Source organism: Heliangelus exortis, chromosome 1 (genome assembly GCF_036169615.1).
Source record: "Heliangelus exortis chromosome 1, bHelExo1.hap1, whole genome shotgun sequence".
NCBI lineage: Eukaryota > Metazoa > Chordata > Aves > Apodiformes > Trochilidae > Heliangelus > Heliangelus exortis.
Window position 1 is genome coordinate 162,313,624 of NC_092422.1, and position 19,436 is coordinate 162,333,059.

Consider the following 19,436-nt stretch of genomic DNA (forward strand, 5'->3'; position numbering starts at 1 on the left):
TCTCCCCAATCACCATGCCCACTAGAGCATGTCCTGAAGTGCCTCATCTACCCATTTTTTTTAAAGTAATTTTTCTCCAAGTCGCTGAAACCTCAATGAAGTTGAAACCCAAACCTTACTAATGTTGAAAAGTGTATTTTAATCTTGCATTCCACAGGAAAAAAGGGACCAGGCAAGAGTCTGGCTTTGTATGTGCAGGTGAATGTTGCTGATACATTTTCTACATTTTCAGACCCTTCTGCACAAACACAGAGCAGTTACATTCTGTTTTGAGAGGATGGTATTGGAGCCTTCCCTCTCTGCCCTGCTTGCAAACCAAAGCCAGCCAGCTGGCACAAAGGGAAACAGGCTGTGCTCTTACTTTTTTGCCCCCACAGCACGCTGAATCATTTCTCCCAATTAAGGGAAAGTTTATTTTAAAAAAGACTTTGGGGATCCCTTTAGATCTTTGGAGAAAACTGGCTGGACTGTCGTTACTCTGTGCCTCCTTGAAGTACTAAACTCCTTCACATTCCTTCATTTTTCTTAGTACAGTGTTGCATTTAAAAAGGTTCTCAAAGGTGGCTTGTTTTTCAGGTGTGTGCAGTCATAGGGGCACAGACACCACAATATTTTTACATGAAAAAGGGTGCGTGGCTGCTGAGGCTGCTATAGGACAAGAATGAAAATTGTGGGGGTCACTTCTCAGGGAGAATGAGAGGGCTCAGCACAGGCTTCAGGTGAACTGTGGGGAAGGGAACCCCTTGGTTGTGGGTACATTACATAGAGACCTGTTAAGTTCACAAAGTGAGTAAAGCTGAAGTATTTACAGTTAGGTATGGGCTCCATATGCAATATGCCTGGCATGAGGGGCTGATCTGAGTTCTGCTGCAGCCTGCTCAAGAGAGAGAGAAGCTGATATAAAGCACAGAAAGAAAAATAAAAAGGGGAGAATGTCTGTCTCCTTAAATGTCTGTCCCTCTGTGGTGATGTCTTGGTCTTGCTATTGAGTTTTCTCTAAAAATAAACTGGGATATTTGAGCTCTTCCAAAATGTAACATGCAGAACTTACAAAAATTAGGACAAAGCAGTGAAGGAAAGAGAAGAAAGGTCAGCAAACTGGCTGCTTTTGGGGCTGCAGCTCCTCAGGTTACTTGGTAATGATTCCGAGAGCAAAAGCTCTGGTGGGGGACTTGCAAGCACCCCTCAAGAGCAGTAGATTGGCCTTTCTAATGACGAAGGTTTTCAGAACTTGAACAAAACTGCCAGTGGGACATAACTTGCTGGAAGATGTGGAATGAATTCAGGACCCCTGAATAAAGTAATTTCACTCAGGTTTTCCAGCTTCAAGTTCTAGCTCTTTGGTTCTCCAAGGAGTTTTTAATTTTTCTTTAATTTTAATTTTGATTTCTTAGCTTTGCCTCTTAAAGTATTGATCTTTCTGAAGTGCCCTGTCTGTGTTACTTAGCTCCCCAAGTTTAGGTGTTAAGGCTCAGCGGTAGAGAAATTTGCAAACGGTAGAGAAATTTGCAAGATAACTAAATAAAATTTGGCTGTGATGCTCCTCGGTGGCTAGCAGCAGCAGAGCAAAAGATTACAGATGTATTCTAAGCGAAATAAAAGCTTATTGAATGGGAGCTGACTAAAACCGGACCTTCCAGCGCCAGGGTGCAGGGTGCCGGAGGACCACTAGATGACGGCAGCGTAACTCCTACAGCCGCAGCTTTTCCTGGAGCTCCTCCAGGAGCTGCCTGGGGTTTCCTAGCCTTGTGCAAAATAAAATGTTTAACCTCTCCCACAGCTCCCCTGAACGCTTTTCATCGAACAGAAAGCCTGCAGCCTCGACTTGAGCTTTTACACCGGAGGGGGGGGGGGGGTTGGGCAAAGGGTTCTGCAGGGCGGCTGCGGGAGCAGGGAAGGATTTTTGTTCGGGACAAACCCCAGGGGCTGGCTCTGCCCCGTTTGCCGCCAGTGTATCACCCCTGAAAACCAACTTAAAAAGAACTAAACGCTTTACTTAAGTTACTTTTCCATGACAGCAATAGTTGTAGTTGCTGCACAGGTTTTGCACAACTGTGTTCTCCAGCCTGTCCAGCTTGAGAACTGGAGACAGCAAAATCTGTGCTTGGATTTGATCAAGTCACCATTTTCTTCATGCCAGCACATCCTTTAGAGACATAATATGGCAGAGAGAGAAGTGGGGAAGGAAAAAAATCAAATAAATTCATGCTAGGTTTCTGCTGGGCTGGTGTACTTATAAGAGCAGGAAGCAAGATTTGATCCCAAATAACACGTGTGCTGCTGGGAATGTATCCCAGGTGATGGTTTCAGATTTGTATGGATAATTGCCAACTTGTTTCATGAGAGCAGATAACTCTCCCTGGACTGATGATGTTGTTTGATGTGATATGTGATCCATGTGATAATGAACTGACCAGTTTGAATTTCAAGTTTTTATTAGAATAAAATTTTCTCATTCAACTCTATTTTCCAGCTTCACAAAAGCTTCTCCTTCCCAATATGACTTCCTCAAAAATACTACTCATCTGATGAGGAACAGTGCTTGTGTTAGCAGTCTGGCTTTATAAACACTTTGTTTCAATGGCTCAGTTTAAAAAATAGGCTCTTGAACAGAGACTTACAAGATGTGCTACTGCAGATGAACGGAATTACTGAGGAGGAGGAAATGAAAAATCAGAATTTTTCTGGAAAAAAACCCGTTCACATGCTATGAAGATGAAGGAGAGAAGAGCAAAGATTAAAGGTCTGAACAATGGAAAAGGGAAACACAATCTGAAACTTACAGGAGGCTGTAAGTCAGAAGCTGCAGACCTTTCAAGCTGTTTCCTCACAAACCCAAACCGTGTGACTTCAAAAGTGTCTTTAAAACTTTGCCTCGAGGGCTGTGACTTCTGCAGAGAGACTTATAGCAAACCAAGCACTTATAAGACTATAGATGCTAACAGCGTTGGCTCACATTTATTTCTTGTCCTTCTAAAACATGCCCAAAACACAGCTGGGGTCTTGCCATCGTAGCAAAACACAGTTGTTTTTAATGGTGACACAATAGAAATAGGTCAGAGTTGAGTCATTTGGCACTGGCTTATTTAGAGGCTAGACATGTCACTAGTCTCATCCTTTGAAAATGTCACTTCTGAAATCTGGGGAGAAGAGGCACTGTAGAAGTCCAGCCTTGTGCCACGTTACCAAAGGAAGCTAAAATGGGAATGAAACAGAGCCACCATCGCATTAAATATTTTATTTAGCAAAATATTTTATTTAGCATCTGTTACAAACTGCTACCAAGTGAAACAAATTTCAGTTTAGGCTTCCTTTAGAATGTGGTGTTAAAGCACAAGCCAGTTTCAAAGTTAGGTCAGATCTCCAGGCAACCCAAAAGAATTTCTCTGATTTTTAGATAGCATTTATTCCATCCGGTTGTGAAAGCCTAAAGGAAACACTCAGCTATCTGACCAACTAATATTTTGGTTAATCAGACTGCCCACAACCCATAAAACTTCAGCTTTCTGAAGGGAAAAAGATGATTTGTGGTCGCTTCTTCTGTTACACTGTCCATTTTACCAGCAGTAATTTTTATAATGCTTTTCTTTAATAATACAAATAGGGGCACTGCCCTCATTGTCTATTACAAATCACTGTTAGTGGAATGATTAAAATATTAATTTTAAATGCTATTTTGTTTGTTCCTGTGTGCTATTATAGTTCCTTGGGTATTTTTGCTCACCCTTAAGTGACTTTCCCATTTCTTCCCTTGCTTTTTGCAACCATAAAATGTGTACTACCTATTACTGTATTCTACACCAATAACACAGTAACTATTTCACCATATTTTATGGTTAATTTCCTAAAATATCAACCATTTTGAATTCTTAGTATTTCTGTCCAGAAGGACTTTTCCTCAGCTGAGTGTTGTACTTCTGTGTTCAGGAAAACATCATCTGTGCTGCAGCTTTGCAGTTGCCAAGATGTGCATGGTAGGGTTTTTTCCATAAATCTTTAAAAATGGCAAGTGAGGAAGAAACAGCAAAATAACTTTATACTTCCCTAAGACTTTTTTTTCTTTGCCTTTTCACTGTCACAAGGGAGAGTCTGAATGTCAGACCCTAGCAAAGGAAGAATCCCCTTACTCCCCCAGCAAGTGGTGCATAGGCAACGTGTGACCTCCAACATACAGATGTGTCTTGTCTCTTCCCACAAAAGCTGTCACCTGCCACAGAGAGAACACTGCTGGGCAGGAGAGCTGATGTATCTATCTCTGATGTCAGCTTTACTCATAAGTTTGAAAACATCACTGTAATACAGAGACTGTGTAGGTGGTTGCTTTGCTTTTCTCTTCCCCTCAACTCCCTAATTCTTCTGTGATTTCACAAGTGTGACGTTGTCTGCAGAGCACAAGTGGCCTCTGTCCAACAGATTTATCACCAACAGGCTTAATATGAAGCTCACCCATCCCAGGACTATAGATCCCTAAACTGTATCCTACCAATCCCTCACCTAGATCCCAGGCACTGAAATTATTTGGGTAAGCAGGACCTGAAGAAGACAACCATCTGTCCCATTTTGCAGAAAATACATGGAAACCCTGGACTTCTGCTACACAAAGCCAGCACAGCCCCAGCTGGCTGTGCATGCCTGCGTTGTAGATGCCAACACCACACACTCCTTTGCCTTGTAAACACCTCGTCTGAAATGGTTGCTTTGGAATGGCTCCCATCTTTGCTGATGATCACTTGAGGTATGATCTGGCTTCCAAGACTTGTAATTAGGGTAATTTATCCAACGAGTGATATTACTCTGAGCTAAATCATGTTGCCGATTAGTGATCGTAATTTAGATGATGTAACAAGACTGAACAACATCAGGTATTACAGATTCTGCAATGAGATAAACTTACTGAAGCCCCTGGTCCCAGCATCATGGGATTATGTGAAAACTAGAGTTTTAAGGTGAAAGTATTTGAATTGTAATTAAGAACACAGAACCATTTTGGTTGGAAAAGATCTTTAAAGATCACAGAGACCAACAATCAGGAAAAGGAAAAGGAAAAGGAAAAGGAAAAGAGGAAAGAGGAAAAAAAGAAAAAGAAAAAGAAAAAGAAAAAGAAAAAGAAAAAGAAAAAGAAAAAGAAAAAGAAAAAGAAAAAGAAAAAGAAAAAGAAAAAGAAAAAGAAAGAAGGAAAAAAGGAAAAAGAAAAGGGAAAAGGAAAAGGGAAAAGGAAAAGGGAAAAGGAAAAGGGAAAAGGGAAAAGGAAAAGGAAAAGGAAAAAGAAAAAAGGAAAAGGAAATGGAAAAAGGAAAATGAAAAGGGAAAAGGAGAAGGAAAAAGGAAAAGGAAAAAGGAAAAGGAAAAAGGAAAAGGAAAAAGGAAAAGGAAAAAAGACAAAAGCAGCAGCCATCCTTTGGGCAAGGAACCGCGCTCCTGAGCACCTGCCCGGCACCGCGGAGGCTCTCGGGGCGGCTACAGCCGAGTTTGCCACCAAGTCCCTGCAGACGGGGACTCCTCAGCTGCACTGAACGAACCGCTTTATTTCTGGGGTGTGAAAAACACCGCTCTACCCCGACCCTCCCACAGGAGCCCGGCAAACAACCGGCCCCGGAGTTCCGTTTTCACCCGTTTCCCCCGGCAGCCACCTCGCAAACCCCGGCTGGACCGGGTCTGCATTCAGAACCTGCCGCCGATTCCCGCAGCAGTGCCCGCCCCCTCCTCCTTCTCCCCGTTCGTTCCGCTCCGCTCCGGGGCGGGGCGGTGACGCCAGCGGCTGGCTGGGGGGAGGCCCAGCGCCGCAGTGCGGGCAGTAGGCGCCGGGGGAGACCGGGCCTATGCGCACCTGTGCGGCCGCGCCATGGTTCGGTTCGGGTTGACCGTCGTCCGGCAGTGAGTACCGCCGCCGCAACGCACCTCGCACCCCGCCCACCTCAGCCAGTGGTGGGGGTTTGCTCCTCACCCATCCCCCCCCCTGACTATCCGCGATTCCTTCCCCCGGAGACCTCCGACCTCCCCACCCCCTCCCCTTCAACCCAGCCCCATCGCCGGGCCGCGCCGTCAGCCGAGTTCCCACCCCGGGGGTGGTCCGAGGGGGTTGCGAGGCTCCCGGAGGGGTGAGGGGGCTGCCCGTCAGCCCGTCAGTCAGGCGTCAGGGGCGGGAAGGCGGGGAGGCCGGGAGCCCGCCCTCTGCGCCCCGCTGGGGTGGCTGCCGGGCGGGGGAAGGACTTGGTCCGGGTTGGGGGTTGTCTGGTGACTGGTGCTGGTGTGAATGGGCCTGGAGAGAGCCACTGGGGGTGACGATTCTTCCCCTCTACTCAAGGCCAGGGTGGATGGATGGGGCTTTGAGCAAACCCGGCCTAGTGGGAGGTGCCCCAGGGCACGGCAGGCGTGTTGGGACCGGGTGATCCTTAAGGGCCGTTCCGGCCCAAACGGTGTGGGATTACATGACTTGGTATGTGAGCCTGTTCTAAGGTACTTCCGTGAGTTAGATAAGCCGTATCGGTGCAGTTGGTACTGATGAAAGCAGAAGGGTGTACATAATATTAGTAAACGCTATTCGTGAGCTCACAGGAGAGGCTCACAGACTTTTCCTCCTGCCAGAAGCTCTGCGATGGGGCAAAGAGCTCGTTTAGGAACGTCAGTCTGATGTTTCTACTGTGAAATGTTAAAAGAATAAGTATTTGTGACTTTAAATTGTTGAGGTCAATTTTTCGTTCAAACTACGGTGGATTTGCTAGGGCAAAGATTTGTAGTTTCAGCTGCCTGCAACTGACAGTAGTTATCTGGTTAATTTTTATGAAGGCTAAACTTTTTAGTCCTTTATCATAATACAGTTTAAGACTTGATCAGTGAACTGGAGCAATGGCCTCTGTGTTAAATTTATTTTATTCTGATTTTCTTCCTTTTAAGAGTTACTGTTGACTTCCCTTGAAGACCAGCATCTGCTGACTTGGTGCTCTATTTGCAGCCTAATTTTTACATCAGCTGGAAAACATGTGAGCCTGAAACAATCTGTTGACGTCTTTAGGTGGGACTCTTGGAGATTCTTCAGAAAGATCCCAGTTTGTTCATCATCAGTCTGTCAGACTGTGCGTGTGCAGGCTGTGCTGTCTCAGTGCACACTTGGCAAGCTGCAGACTCTGCTGTTTCCCCCCCCCATCCCAACTGAGGACCAGCAGATTCCATCCATTCTGTGTTTTCCTCAGGAGGCTGAAAGTAGTTGTCAGGAAATGGGTGGAGCTTGAAGAATCCAGTTGCTGTCCATTGTGCAGGAAAGAGTTTAAAGCATACTAAAATACAGTGGTTTATCTTAAAATTCCTGTCTTTCTGTGACCAGCTACCTGTTTAGGACTCATTTTGTGGACTTCTGCACGGAAGTGTTGGTACTCTCCATTTAAAAAACCAAGCAGCATGCTTGGCCTCAGTACTGCTTAAACACAAGCATGTGACATTTAAGTTAGGTGAGAAGTCTCAACAAAGTCAGCATGCTTGGCTTTACTCATGTCAAGTTTAGTTGTGAGATTTTCCCTCCTGAATAACTGGCACATGTTTAGTTGCTTCTTTCTTGAAATGCCATCAGTTGCAGTTTTCAGGATAGACAATTCCAATTCCTAAAGAAGGTGATGTTCATCCTGGTAGTTCTTCTGCATCTCTGACTTCCTAATTGTGTGTTACTTCAAGGGCTGCAGCCTGCTCTGCTCTTATCTTTGATATTCTTTTGAACTGGCTTCCCTCTAAAGCTCAGAGGTCTGGTTGGCTAGCACATGCTTTTTATAAGAGGGTCCAGAGTCTTCCTGCAACTTCTCTGTCCATGCTGGAGGTGTAATTGCACTGATAAATTGTAATGCATTTATGATAAATTTAAGAAGTTACTTCCCTTCCATTTATTGAAGTAGGTTTGTCTTATTAACACCACGATTGGGATTGGCTTGAAAATGTTTTTGTTACATTGCAAAGTCTGAAAAGAGGCTGTGCTGTATCTCATTTTTCACCTTCAGACTCTGCTGCCTTATTTAATAATGGTTTTGAACATTCAGTAAAATCATTGTGAGCCTTTTTTTTTTATTATCTCTTCCAGTGGAGAAACAAGATACAACAAAGACAAGATCCTGCAAGGTTAGTATCAGTTATTCTGCTATCTTGTTAGAGATGGAAAATGATGCTGTAACTGAGTGCTGAGAACATAAGTATTATTGCAGAATAATATTATAAAACTTAAGAGACTTTATTTGTAAGCCAAGATGTTAACTTGATAGCTTTAGAACTAAACTGAAGATTCAAAGTCAGTTTCTGGAGAGTATCAACAAACAGTGACACATTTCTGATATCAACAGGAGTATTAGAATAGTTCCTTTTTCTAAAGGGAAGCTACATGAAGTTACCTGTAATGAAATAAAGCAATAGCAACACCTGTTATTAAGGATGCCAGAGTGTCCCATAGCACTGTGTAAAATTTCAGTAACATGAAGCCTGGAAAAAGGGCTTCTGGGGTTCAGGTGAGAAGTGAGAGCTGCAGCTCTGGTGAAGAGCCAGCCAGGCACATGCTTGTACAGTGGTGCTGGTAAGGAGCTGCAGAAGGATGAATAAAGATCATGTTGTGAAGGAGGCTGTTGCCATAAGAAGATAATCTGTCACTTGCATAAAAAGGCTACAGGAGAGCAAGGAAGAATGAAAAGATTGTTTAAATGCTTGAATTCTTCCAAGTTCAGCTCTAGGAAGACAGTCCTTAGGAAGAAAATACTTAAACCACACTTCTCTTTAGTGACTGCTGACTTGTACACCCACAACTGAAAATGCTGGACTGTTTGGATGCCTGTTGTAGAAAAACAAATGCTCACCCTTACAAGGAACCTAAAGGGCTTGTAGTCTGAATAAATAAACTTTGTACAGCACCATGTGCTCTGTGTGAGGAAGAGTCATGCTTCCAGACTTCCCTACCTCTGTTTTAATATTGCAATTTACAGTTCTTGCAATATGGCTTTGTGTTCAGAATTAATTAATAAAATAGTATTCCTCTGCTATATTCTTAGAAGTACCAGTGATGTCTTTTAAATAAATACCTAGCCATCTGTGTCAGATGACATGTAGTAGGTTCCTCTCCAGTGTAGCAAGTGAACATTGCCTTGTGTTTCAGGAGGTATAAGACCTGTATGAGCATGGTGGGGCCTGAGGTCTCATGTGGCTGAGTCAGAGATAAAGTGCTTAGAACTCAAGTTCTAGACTTCTGGTGTCTTGACTTCTGCTGTTGGAAGCATATAAATGATTGTGTATTTCCTTGGTGAAAATTGGTTTTGTTATTCTGGATCTGATGCATGCTCTCTGCTTTGACTTCCCACAAGAGTAAAACAGGTGGTAAAAGTGTGAATGTAGCAATTTGTTAAAGATTTATTCCTCTGCCCCAGTTCTTGGTTCTCCCACAGACTCTCAGAGCTGCGGTGGGAGCACACCTGTTTCATCCAAGTTGGGTTACCAAATTGCTGGTTTTCTCAGTGTTGTCCTAGAGCTCTGTGGCAAGTTAGTATCACAGACTACTCTGGCTGAAAACAATTTTTGGAAGGGTTGCTGCTTTTCAGCTAGGTTTGTTCCATCAACGTGCTCATAATGCAGCTGCACAGACATTGCGTCAATGTGGGAGGTGGAGCATGGAAGAGACCACAACAGATTGTGTTTACATCAGCTGTAAAATTATTGTGAAACTGTGTCTTTGGCAAAGAATGTGTGCTGCTTAACTCATTACACAGAATCCCTTCTTGTTGCCTCATTTCTTGAAGGCATTGTCAGTGTTGGGGAATGGGAGGTGTAGGGATTTCATTGTTGTCCGGACTTAATTCTCCTGCTCTTCATTTTTTTTCCACATATTATTTTAGGACCAACAATGCTATCTCAATTGTATTGTCTTTTTTTCTGGTATGCATTCAATAAATCCCTTCATAGTGTTTCACTTTCAGTTGTGAGTTTTCTCTTGCAGGAAGCCTACCAGTGAGCACTCTAAAAATGTGATTTGAACTGACTACTCATATTTAGAAAATATAGGCTTCTGTTTTGTGATTACATTTGTCATATGTATACGCTGGTATAAATATCATTGATAATGATCTTTCTGTCATTCTAGCCTGTTTTCCCTTTTTTCATGACATTTCTGAGACTAGGGAAGATCAGAGGAACAGTAACTTTTACTAAGCCTTGGCTTTACTGAAGGAGGAGCATTTTGTTATGACTGCACAGATTCTTTATTGCTGCCATCCCTGTTCATCACTGAATGTTTGAAAATTCACATGTAATGTTGATGGGTTTTTATTTTGTAGGTCAAGGGGTAGATGAGCCACTCTCTGAAACTGGTTTCAGACAAGCAGATGCTGCTGGTTTATTTCTCAGCAATGTGAAGTTTACTCATGTCTTTTCAAGTGACCTACTTCGGGCAAAGCAGGCAAGTGCTTCTTGATGCAACTGGATGTAAATACTAGCTTCAGAATTTGGCAATTATTTGCTATTGATGATGCAGAAATAATACAGCCAAAAGATATTTTGATGAACTTCTAACTGCATTTGAGTTACGTAGAATTCAATATAGCTTCTGTGATTAAGAAAATTTCAATGAAAACAGCTCAGTTAGGAAGCAGTGAAGGCCAGCTTGCTTTGCTGGATGTCATGCAGTGTTGTTCCTATGGATTTGCTGCTATTTTTTATGTACACATGCTAAAGCAGTCATCAAGAGGTAGAGATAACAAATACTGAAATCAGGTTTTCTTTGAAGAAACAAAACAAACTGGCTGTGATATTCCTGTGCTGTCTGGTGCATTGTATGCAGACCAATGTAGGCAAGATGAATTTTTGCTGTAAAGTCAGTACAAGAATCATTAAGTGTGCAGGGAGGCTGGATGTTGGCAGGAACATAATAGCACACCTCTCACTTTGATGTACTATTTTGATAGGTTAATTAAAGAGGAAGAAACTGTTATTTACTGCGTGGGATTATATGTGATTTTTCGTGCAAGATTACCAAATACTCAAAAAATTGGGGAAGCAGAACTTTAAAAGGTAGAAGCATAGATCAGCTATTCCATGAATGTTGTGTCTCCTATGTAAGCCCTGTCTGTAATTCCCTTTGCTGTTACTGATGCTGTGATTTTCAGGAGACACGTAGACTTCATGTGATTAAAACTACTGAATGATCCTTGATAGCCCTACTGGCTGCTTGCTCTTTATACCCTGTTGTCCTGCCACAAAAATCTGTGAAGCCTTGCTGTAAACCAGATCAACAAAACCTAGCATAAATCTCCTTTTTTTCTTAAAACATACAGCATCAGCATTGCTCATAGGTTTTGCAGCACAGTCCCATAAACTCTTGTAGCAGCACAGCTTAGGCAGAAAACAAGCTAAAGAGAGAGGGAGGAGTGCAATAATCAGATATGTTGAAGATGCATGCTAACTGCCTGGCAGATCACTTCCTGTGTGTGAATGCTGGTGTGTAGAGTTAAAAACATTATTAGTTCTTCATAATGTTCATCACACTGTGCCATGCTCCTGCCTTAGGGAAACTGGTTTTGGACACTCAGCCACCTGTGAGTGAGGTTGTTGGGTTTTTTTCCTTATATTAGGGACAGCCTTTTCCATGAAAAGCGTTTGCACTCTCATCAAGTAGAAGGCAGACCTGAATTTCTGCTTTTCATTAAGGAAATATGTTACAGCATTTGTTTGACAAGCTATCCAGACTTTCAGAAGCTTTTCCAAAGATGTGTAAAGCTGCAGTTTCCATTTTCTTGGAGCTCCCTTTTCTGGCAGCTGAAAGTCTATGAACAAAAGTCCTTTACTATGCTGTCATTTTGTAGTTCAAGTATGAGAGGAATGTGTAAGTTCCCTTGCAAAAGAGGGGAAAAAATGTTTTCAAAGAAACTGTTAGTGATGAAGTTTAGTTTCCTTGCAGTGTCTCCTCTCTGTGGCTGGACATTCAAATCTCAACAGGATAGCAGAAAACAGGAATGTTTGGAAAGGGAGTTGCACTAGCTGGGCAGGAATTCTGAGAGCAAAAGGAGATGCAGAGTGTGCAGGCATAAGAGACTTTGTAGGGAAGTCTGTCTGAGGAGGGGAGGGTCAAAGGGTAGCTCCAGAAATAGACAGCAAGCAGTCAGACCTGCAATGTGAAAATAAAAAAAGACTATTTGGGCATTCAGGGATGGTATGAACAGAGCATAACTCCCTAAGACTTGTAAGCCTAACACCAGAGTCTCCAGGGGACTATGAGGCCTCATGTGGGGTGCTCATGCTGTTGGGACAAGAACTTGGCAGTAGTGAAGGTAGGTTCAGGACTGGGACAGGTTGGGTCCTGATGAAAATAAGAGAAAATCTTTAAATCTTTTCCACTGATAATGAAGCATGCTAGCATTCTAGTAATGGATGATGTAGGAATGGTGTAAAGAAGTTAATTGCTTCTTCAGAGCAGATTTTAGTTCAGTACATGAAGCTTCTTTTTTTTTGCAGTTCAGAGTATGAATTAGTGCTTAGTAGGTGAATATTGTCTGTTCTATGCACTGAGTGAGGTATCAGTCCTGGAGAAATTTCAGGATATAATCACACAATTAATTACGCTACCCATAATATGCAGGCAAATGGATGCATCCCTATCTGAATTATGTTGTTATATGACAGCTATATAAAGTTGCAACATAAAGCCTTTCCTAAGGAATATATTAAATAGACTATAAAATCTCATTAGTACAAGACTGCTTTTAATTTCCCAGAATCCAAGGCGGTTTTTCAAAATGGGTTACTTGAATGACAGTTTGGTTGATTGTGGACATTTGCACAAGACTTCCAGCAGATACTGTCAGTCACAACTGTGTGTGAATCCAGTACAGTCTACTTGTTTTGGTGTATATAAGAACAGGAGCTGTTTAGCTGTCCTTTAGTTCCCTTAATTGGCTGTGGTGGCCAGAGAGCTGTATTATATTCAGCTTTCTAGAGATTTTATTAGGCAAGACTTTTTCCAAAATGATACCAGAATTTCCTCTTGATCAGTTGTCTTGCCTTCCCTATATCCCCAAAATCACATTCTTCCTTGGAAGAAAAAAAACATGAGTAGCATAAAATATAAGACATCTGGACTAAGTCCTTTGGGTTTTCTTTGTTTCTTGGTCATACTCTCAAAAGACAGGTGAATGCAGTAAGACACACTTCTTTTTTTTCCCTAAGTGTGTCATCCAGTGTGTTTCTCCCTCACTGCACTGAGGCTGACACTTCAGTATGTTGCCAGCAAGCACACTCCTGCCTCTTAGCTGCTTCAAGGGTATTTGATTTCTGAGGTGCATAAGGTTGCTTTCTGGCAAGTAGCTACTTCATTTTCAGGTGTTCTGTTCTGTGCAGTCGGATTAACTGATGAGGTTTTAGGAACATACTGCTTGGGAGTCTGACTCACATACTACACGTTAAGAATGCGTCTGTGTGACTGCTTTGTAAGTATCAGTGTTCACAAGAGAAGATGTAGCTCTTGTTCTAGCAAGTCTTGCTGCTGCTGTGTGTCTTGCTGTCCATGTTTCATGGGTGTTAAGTGTCTTCAACTGTTCTGAATTTCAAATTGTAAAAGAGCTTTCAGAAGATTGCAGGTTTTTTGCCATTTATGCCATATATCCAATTCTGACAGACACTACTAGCTAAAAAGAATATTTTGTTTTTATGTTGTTGGCTACTGCTACTGTGATTCACGGTGGTGGTGTAAGGTGGTCTGGCTATCCCATGAAAAAGCATCTTGTTGATGTATCTGTGTTTTCACTTTTTAGACTGCTGCCACAATTCTAGGAAAAAACAAGTTTTGCAGAGATTTGGAAATCAAGTACGATGCAAGACTTCGAGAGAGAGTAAGTACTGAAAAAGTTTGTCTTAGTGTTTAAAACTGAACAATTTGTAAATTAACTTTCTGCTGATGGATATTTTGGCTTATTAGTTGGTAGATTATTATTATTATTGGTAGATTATTATTGATGTGATTTTAATCACTGAAAACTGAACTCTCCTCACCAGGTACTATAAGCTGTTTGCCTGACTGCAGAGTTGTGAATCAAAGCCAAAATTTAGTGATTAGTGCTGCTAACTGTGATGCTCTAATGATTTAATTCCCTCTGCATATACTCTTACCTTACTTATCTTAAATAGAACAAAAAGCTTAGCTTGTGTTTGCTAACCCCAAATGTAAGGCTTTAAAGACTCTACCTCTTCTTACCTTCTCAAGCCTGATGGCACAGCTCAGTGTTGGGTTTTGAGCCATTTACACCTTTTCATTTGCACAAAGACTACTGAAGAGTTTTCAGCTGCCCATGGAACAGTCTGTTTTCCTGACTGGTCTCTCTGACTGACAACAGGCATAATTGTACCTCTTTTCTGTTCTTAAGTATGTCTTGATCAGAATAAAATTAGATGCTGGCTGTTTCTGCTAATGTGAATTGGTCTTCAGATGCTACCCTGAGAATGTCTGCTGAACTTTAAATAAAGAAATGCTCCAAAACCAAAAGTGGGATGCAGTATTCCCATCAGGCAATTGAATGTTTGAGGAGCAGAACACGACTGTAGTGTTTCCTATTTGGATTTTCTTTTTCCTGTCAGAAATTCTGGTTCTTCCCTTGGAACCAGCAAGTTAAATGCCTCCCAGCCTTGCATTGTTTTACCACCAAACATTTTTGAAAATTTTATGGGTCATGATACAGATTTTTAGGAAGAAAAATCTTGAGTCTCTTAATTTTTTTTCCTCTTTCACAGTATAGAAAAGCCAGTACAGTGTGTGTGGGCCACAGGTTGTAAATCACTACTCTGGATACGTGGAATTAAGTTTGAATTGCATGAAAAGAAGCAAAGCTCTTAAAAAATAAAATATGTTGATGGCACTGTTAAGAAAGTTTTATTCTCTCATGCCTTGCTTCCATGAGAATAGTCTGGAAAAGTCATTAAGATTAAGTTTTAATTTTCAGCAGTTTCATATCACTTATTTTTTCACATCTTTCTTAAGTGTTCTTAACTTGCCAGTATTTTACTTGAGATAAATGGATTGAGAGACTGAAGTAAATGTGTTTCAGTTCATTTAGATTTTGAAGTCTGTAGTAAATTAGTTATTATGGCAGTGAATTGCATATCCACAGCAAATAGACAGTGACATGGAAGTCATAAAAAGCCTCAGTAACGAGTATGTCTGTAATATCCCAGTCATCAGCAGTTGGATTTCTGGAATCCATGTAAGTGAGTGCTTGACAGTATAGTATGAGCTCTTACTTTCTCAAAATACACATCATAACTGCAGTGTTTTCACAGTCTTCAGATATTCCAAGGAAGGACCAAAGCTTTCAGTTTGTCTCTCTTCAGAGGGAGAAGTACTAGTCTGATTTACCATTGTTTAGTAATTACTTTACATTGTTTGGTTCCATATATCTTGGAAAGGTCTTCAAGGTGAGAAATGGTCATGGATATCCAAGTATATCTGTCTTGAAAAATACATTATAGTTACTATGTTTTATAATATGGCTTGTGGTGGTCCAGGCTAATTAGCTGGTACATAGGGAGTTTTATGACTGTTTCTTTTATGGGCCTTGAAGGTCTCAGGGATAAGCATGTTAATTGCATGCTCTCTGAGTCCCTAAGCATGTGTTCTTAAGATCTTTTTGCTTTTCTTGTTTTCTGAAAACACTGTCCCCAGCAGTGATGTGTGTCCTAACAAAATGGGCGAAGGCCTTGTTCCTTATTTTTAATAGCTAAAATACTTGTGTGGTTTTTTTTTTTTTCTTTTTCCTCTTTTTCTTTTTCAAAAATTCTGATTGTAAAAAGTCTCTGTTGCAGAGACTTCAAAGGACTTTAGGGAAATTATTTTGTTTTTACTTGTGAAAAATAATTCCCTGTAGTCTTTCTGCAATTGAATAGTAAATGGAATTTATGTTTGTGTGAACAGCTACATACAGAGTTGTTTGCAATGTAACCTCAGTAACAAATGCACTTGAATGGGTGTCAAAAATGTAGGAAAAAACTCTCAAGATCAGGCTGAAGGTAGTGGTGTGAATGCCAGTGCTTTAAATGAGATGCTGCTCTTTATGTGTGCCTCTACCCATCATATAAATACATACTTTATATACCTACTTTTAACTTAAATAGCATTTATAAAGCTACCTCCTCCCCTGATATTGGGATAAAATGTAAAAGGTAGTTAGGGAACTCAAGAAAACAAAGCTGTGAAGAGGTGTTCATGTTGGAAGCAGTGCTGGAGATTTGATGTATCTTACTAAAACTCTCTTTGTAACTTGCCTCTTGCAGAAATACGGTGTTGCAGAAGGAAGGCCTTTGACTGACCTCAAGGCTATGGCAAAGGCTGCTGGAGAGCAGTGTCCTTCATACACACCTTCTGGAGGAGAGACACTGGATGAAGTATGGTATTTATGTATTTATGCCCTACTTTCAAGGCCATTTTCTCAGTGCATGTGCAGCTGTTGCTTACTTAGGAACATCTTACTGAGAGCTTAGCACAACCAAATGTAGTTATTTTCAGTTCTCTTTAGAACTGAAATATTGGTTTTGAGACTGACTCCTCATGAAGCTCTCATTTGCAGAAATGTGATGACAATTACTTTTAGTCTTGGCTTTGGAAGGCAGAGGAGTTTTTTGCAGCATTCACTAACTCACCATTGATTTCTGAGACTTGCCTGTGATGAATGTTTGTCTTCTTACTGAAGCAATTACATCTCAGATTTCTGAAAGCTCAAGTTTCTTGTATTCTTCACAATGTAATCCTTCTGACCTTTCTCTTTAGGTAAGAGAACGTGCAAGGGATTTTTTTGAGTTTCTGTGTCATCTGGCTGTTGAATTGGAACAGAAAGAGAAAGATGTGCATGGTGCAGCATGTGGAAGCTCAGGAACATCCAAAGAACAGTTTGTTTTCCCTTGGACAAACCACTGCAGTGAAGCAGAACTTAGCTCTGATAACAGTGGAGCTTCTAAAATATTAGATGCCAATATATTAGTGGTAAGTCATGGAGCCTACATGAGGAACTGGATTGGTTATTTTGTCTCAGATCTCAACTGTACTTTGCCAGCAAATTTAACAAAGTCTCAGTTGTCTTCTGTCAGTCCCAATACAGGAGTTAGTCACTTCATCATAAAACTTGAAAATGGGAATCTGTTAAAGCCTGAAATCACATGTGTTTGTCTTAATCAAGACTCTCACTTAGTGGATGTGGGAGCTGAATGTGTAGCTCCAAAAGTGTTTTCCTAGTCTTTGTAGGGGAGGGTGGTTTTAGACTACCCTTACAGTAAGCTTGGGAAAGGTAGCTGTAGTAATTACTGAGACTGACTGGATTTATTGACACTAAACTGCAAAACTGAAGACATGCAACTGCTTACCATTTTAAAATAACATGATTTGCATGGTCCTAGTGCCTGATATAAGTTGGCACTAAAGGAATAGCACAGATGTTCTTTATGAACAGAAGCATAATACTTCCAGTCACTTGCATATCTGCTCCTACAGTGCATATTTTTAAAAGCTTCTCTTATTTAGCCCATAATTATTTTGGTTATCTCCAGGTAAAAATGTTGGGGAGCGTAGAGGAATGGTACCTCAAAGATACTGTATTCTTGTTTTATTACAAAAATGATATATTGTAATATGAAACATATATGTTGTCTTAAAATAACTTTTCTTGAATGCAATAGTATAACCTAAAAATAAGCATCAGCTAGCAGAAAAGGTTTGCAGAGTCAGGGGATGTGATCCTGGCTCTGATACTAAATAGCTGTGAGTCTCTGGGCAAATCTCTTTTCCATTTCTAAAATGGGTATGATGATACACCTACCTCACAGGAATGTTTTGTAAGAAAATGTTAGTGTTGTAGAGACCTCCCTTGAAGAGCACTGTACACATACATAGAGTATTTATTTTTAACTGTAAGCAGGATGAGGAGCCTCATGTGCACATAGCTGAATCTCTCTTCTGAAAAGGAAAAGGGTGAATTATGCCCAACTAGAATCCTGTTGTCCATTACAGTCGTACACCTGAGGGATGAATAGTTTTGCCTAGAATTAGGCCAGTTTGATTGCTTGATGATTGCTTGTAGGTGCTGTTAGTACTGTATTCTTTCCCCCTGGGGTGTTTGTAGTGTTATTGTGTAACCTTATCTATTTTATTTATGATGTCCACATACTTTTTCTTCATTTGCATATTTTAAGCCTGTTTCAAAAAAATTAGTTAAAAAAATAATTAAAGGCTCCTGACTAGAACACCATTGTGTCTGTATTTCTTTTGAGGTCAAAGTATTTTTTCATATTACTCTGTAAAGGTTTGCTTAGATCATGCAACTTCAGTGTCCTTATTGAAAAACCCCAAATTGGTCTTTTGCTATGAAAGAGCCCTTTTTAGGGCTGATGGATCAGTGTTATCATGACTCTTACCTAGAAGAACCACTGACTAGAAAATGTTAAGGACATACTTAAATTGCTTGTAGCTGTACCAAAATAACTGCTCATCAGAAGTTCTAATTTTTTGTAGCGATGAAAAATAAGCTGTCCTGTGTACTTTAAACTACTTGAAATCTTTGCCTTGAAGCAGAGACTTGAATTTTGAGGAGGAAAAAGATGTTGCTATGGTTTCCTTGAAGAAGTGGATACTTTTAGTTAACTGTGCCCTTATTAAAAAACCAGCAACACAATTAGTTAATCTGATTCTAGAGACTGTACTTCACTTCTTCTATTCCTGTGACTGGATTCAGTAAGAAAGTTCTCTTGCTTCCTACCTGAACACAGAGCTAAAGCCTACATCTGTTCTCTCTGCTGTTCAACCAATCCTAATATTCCTGAAATGTAAAGTGGGAAGTGTTCATCTCTGTGTTAACCAGAAGTTGGCTTCTAAGGTAGCATTCTCAAAATGAACCTAAGGCTTTTGTACTTGCAGTGGGGCTTGTTTATCTAGCAAATAATCATAGAATCATAAAACTGGCTGGGTTGGAAGGGACCTCAGAGATCATCAAGTCCAACCCTTGATCCACTACTGCTGCAGTTACCAGACCATGGCACTGAGTGCCACATCCAGTCTCTTTTTAAATATCTCCAGGGATGGAGAATCCATCCCCTTCCCTGGGCAGCCCATTCCAATGTCTGATCACCCTCTTAGTAAAGAAATTCTTTCTAATGTCCAACCTAAACCTCCCCTGGCACAACTTGAGACCGTGCCCTCTTGTCTTGCTGAGAGTTGCCTGGGAAAAGAGACCAACCCCCCCCTGGCTCCAACCTCCTTTCAGGGAGTTGTAGAGAGTGATGAGGTCTCCCCTGAGCCTCCTCTTCTCCAGGCTGAACATCTCCAGCTCCCTCAGCCTCTCCTCATAGGATCTGTGCTGGAGTCCCTTCACCAGCCTGGTTGCCCTCCTTTGGACCTGCTCCAGGACCTCGATATCCTTCCTGAACTGAGGGGCCCAGAACTGGACACAGGACTCGAG

At 41.3% G+C, this 19,436-nt stretch overlaps 1 protein-coding gene across 1 annotated transcript; it reads left to right on the top strand.

Moving 5' to 3' along the window:
• Positions 1 to 5,724: 5,724 nt before the first annotated feature.
• On the top strand, positions 5,725 to 18,225 carry TIGAR (TP53 induced glycolysis regulatory phosphatase). Its single transcript, XM_071733417.1, has 6 exons — positions 5,725 to 5,874; positions 8,063 to 8,100; positions 10,290 to 10,411; positions 13,758 to 13,835; positions 16,267 to 16,377; positions 16,760 to 18,225. Exons 1-6 carry the CDS (start codon positions 5,843 to 5,845, stop codon positions 17,219 to 17,221), a joined length of 843 nt encoding a protein of 280 aa, XP_071589518.1. The 5' UTR covers positions 5,725 to 5,842; the 3' UTR covers positions 17,222 to 18,225.
• Positions 18,226 to 19,436: the final 1,211 nt, after the last annotated feature.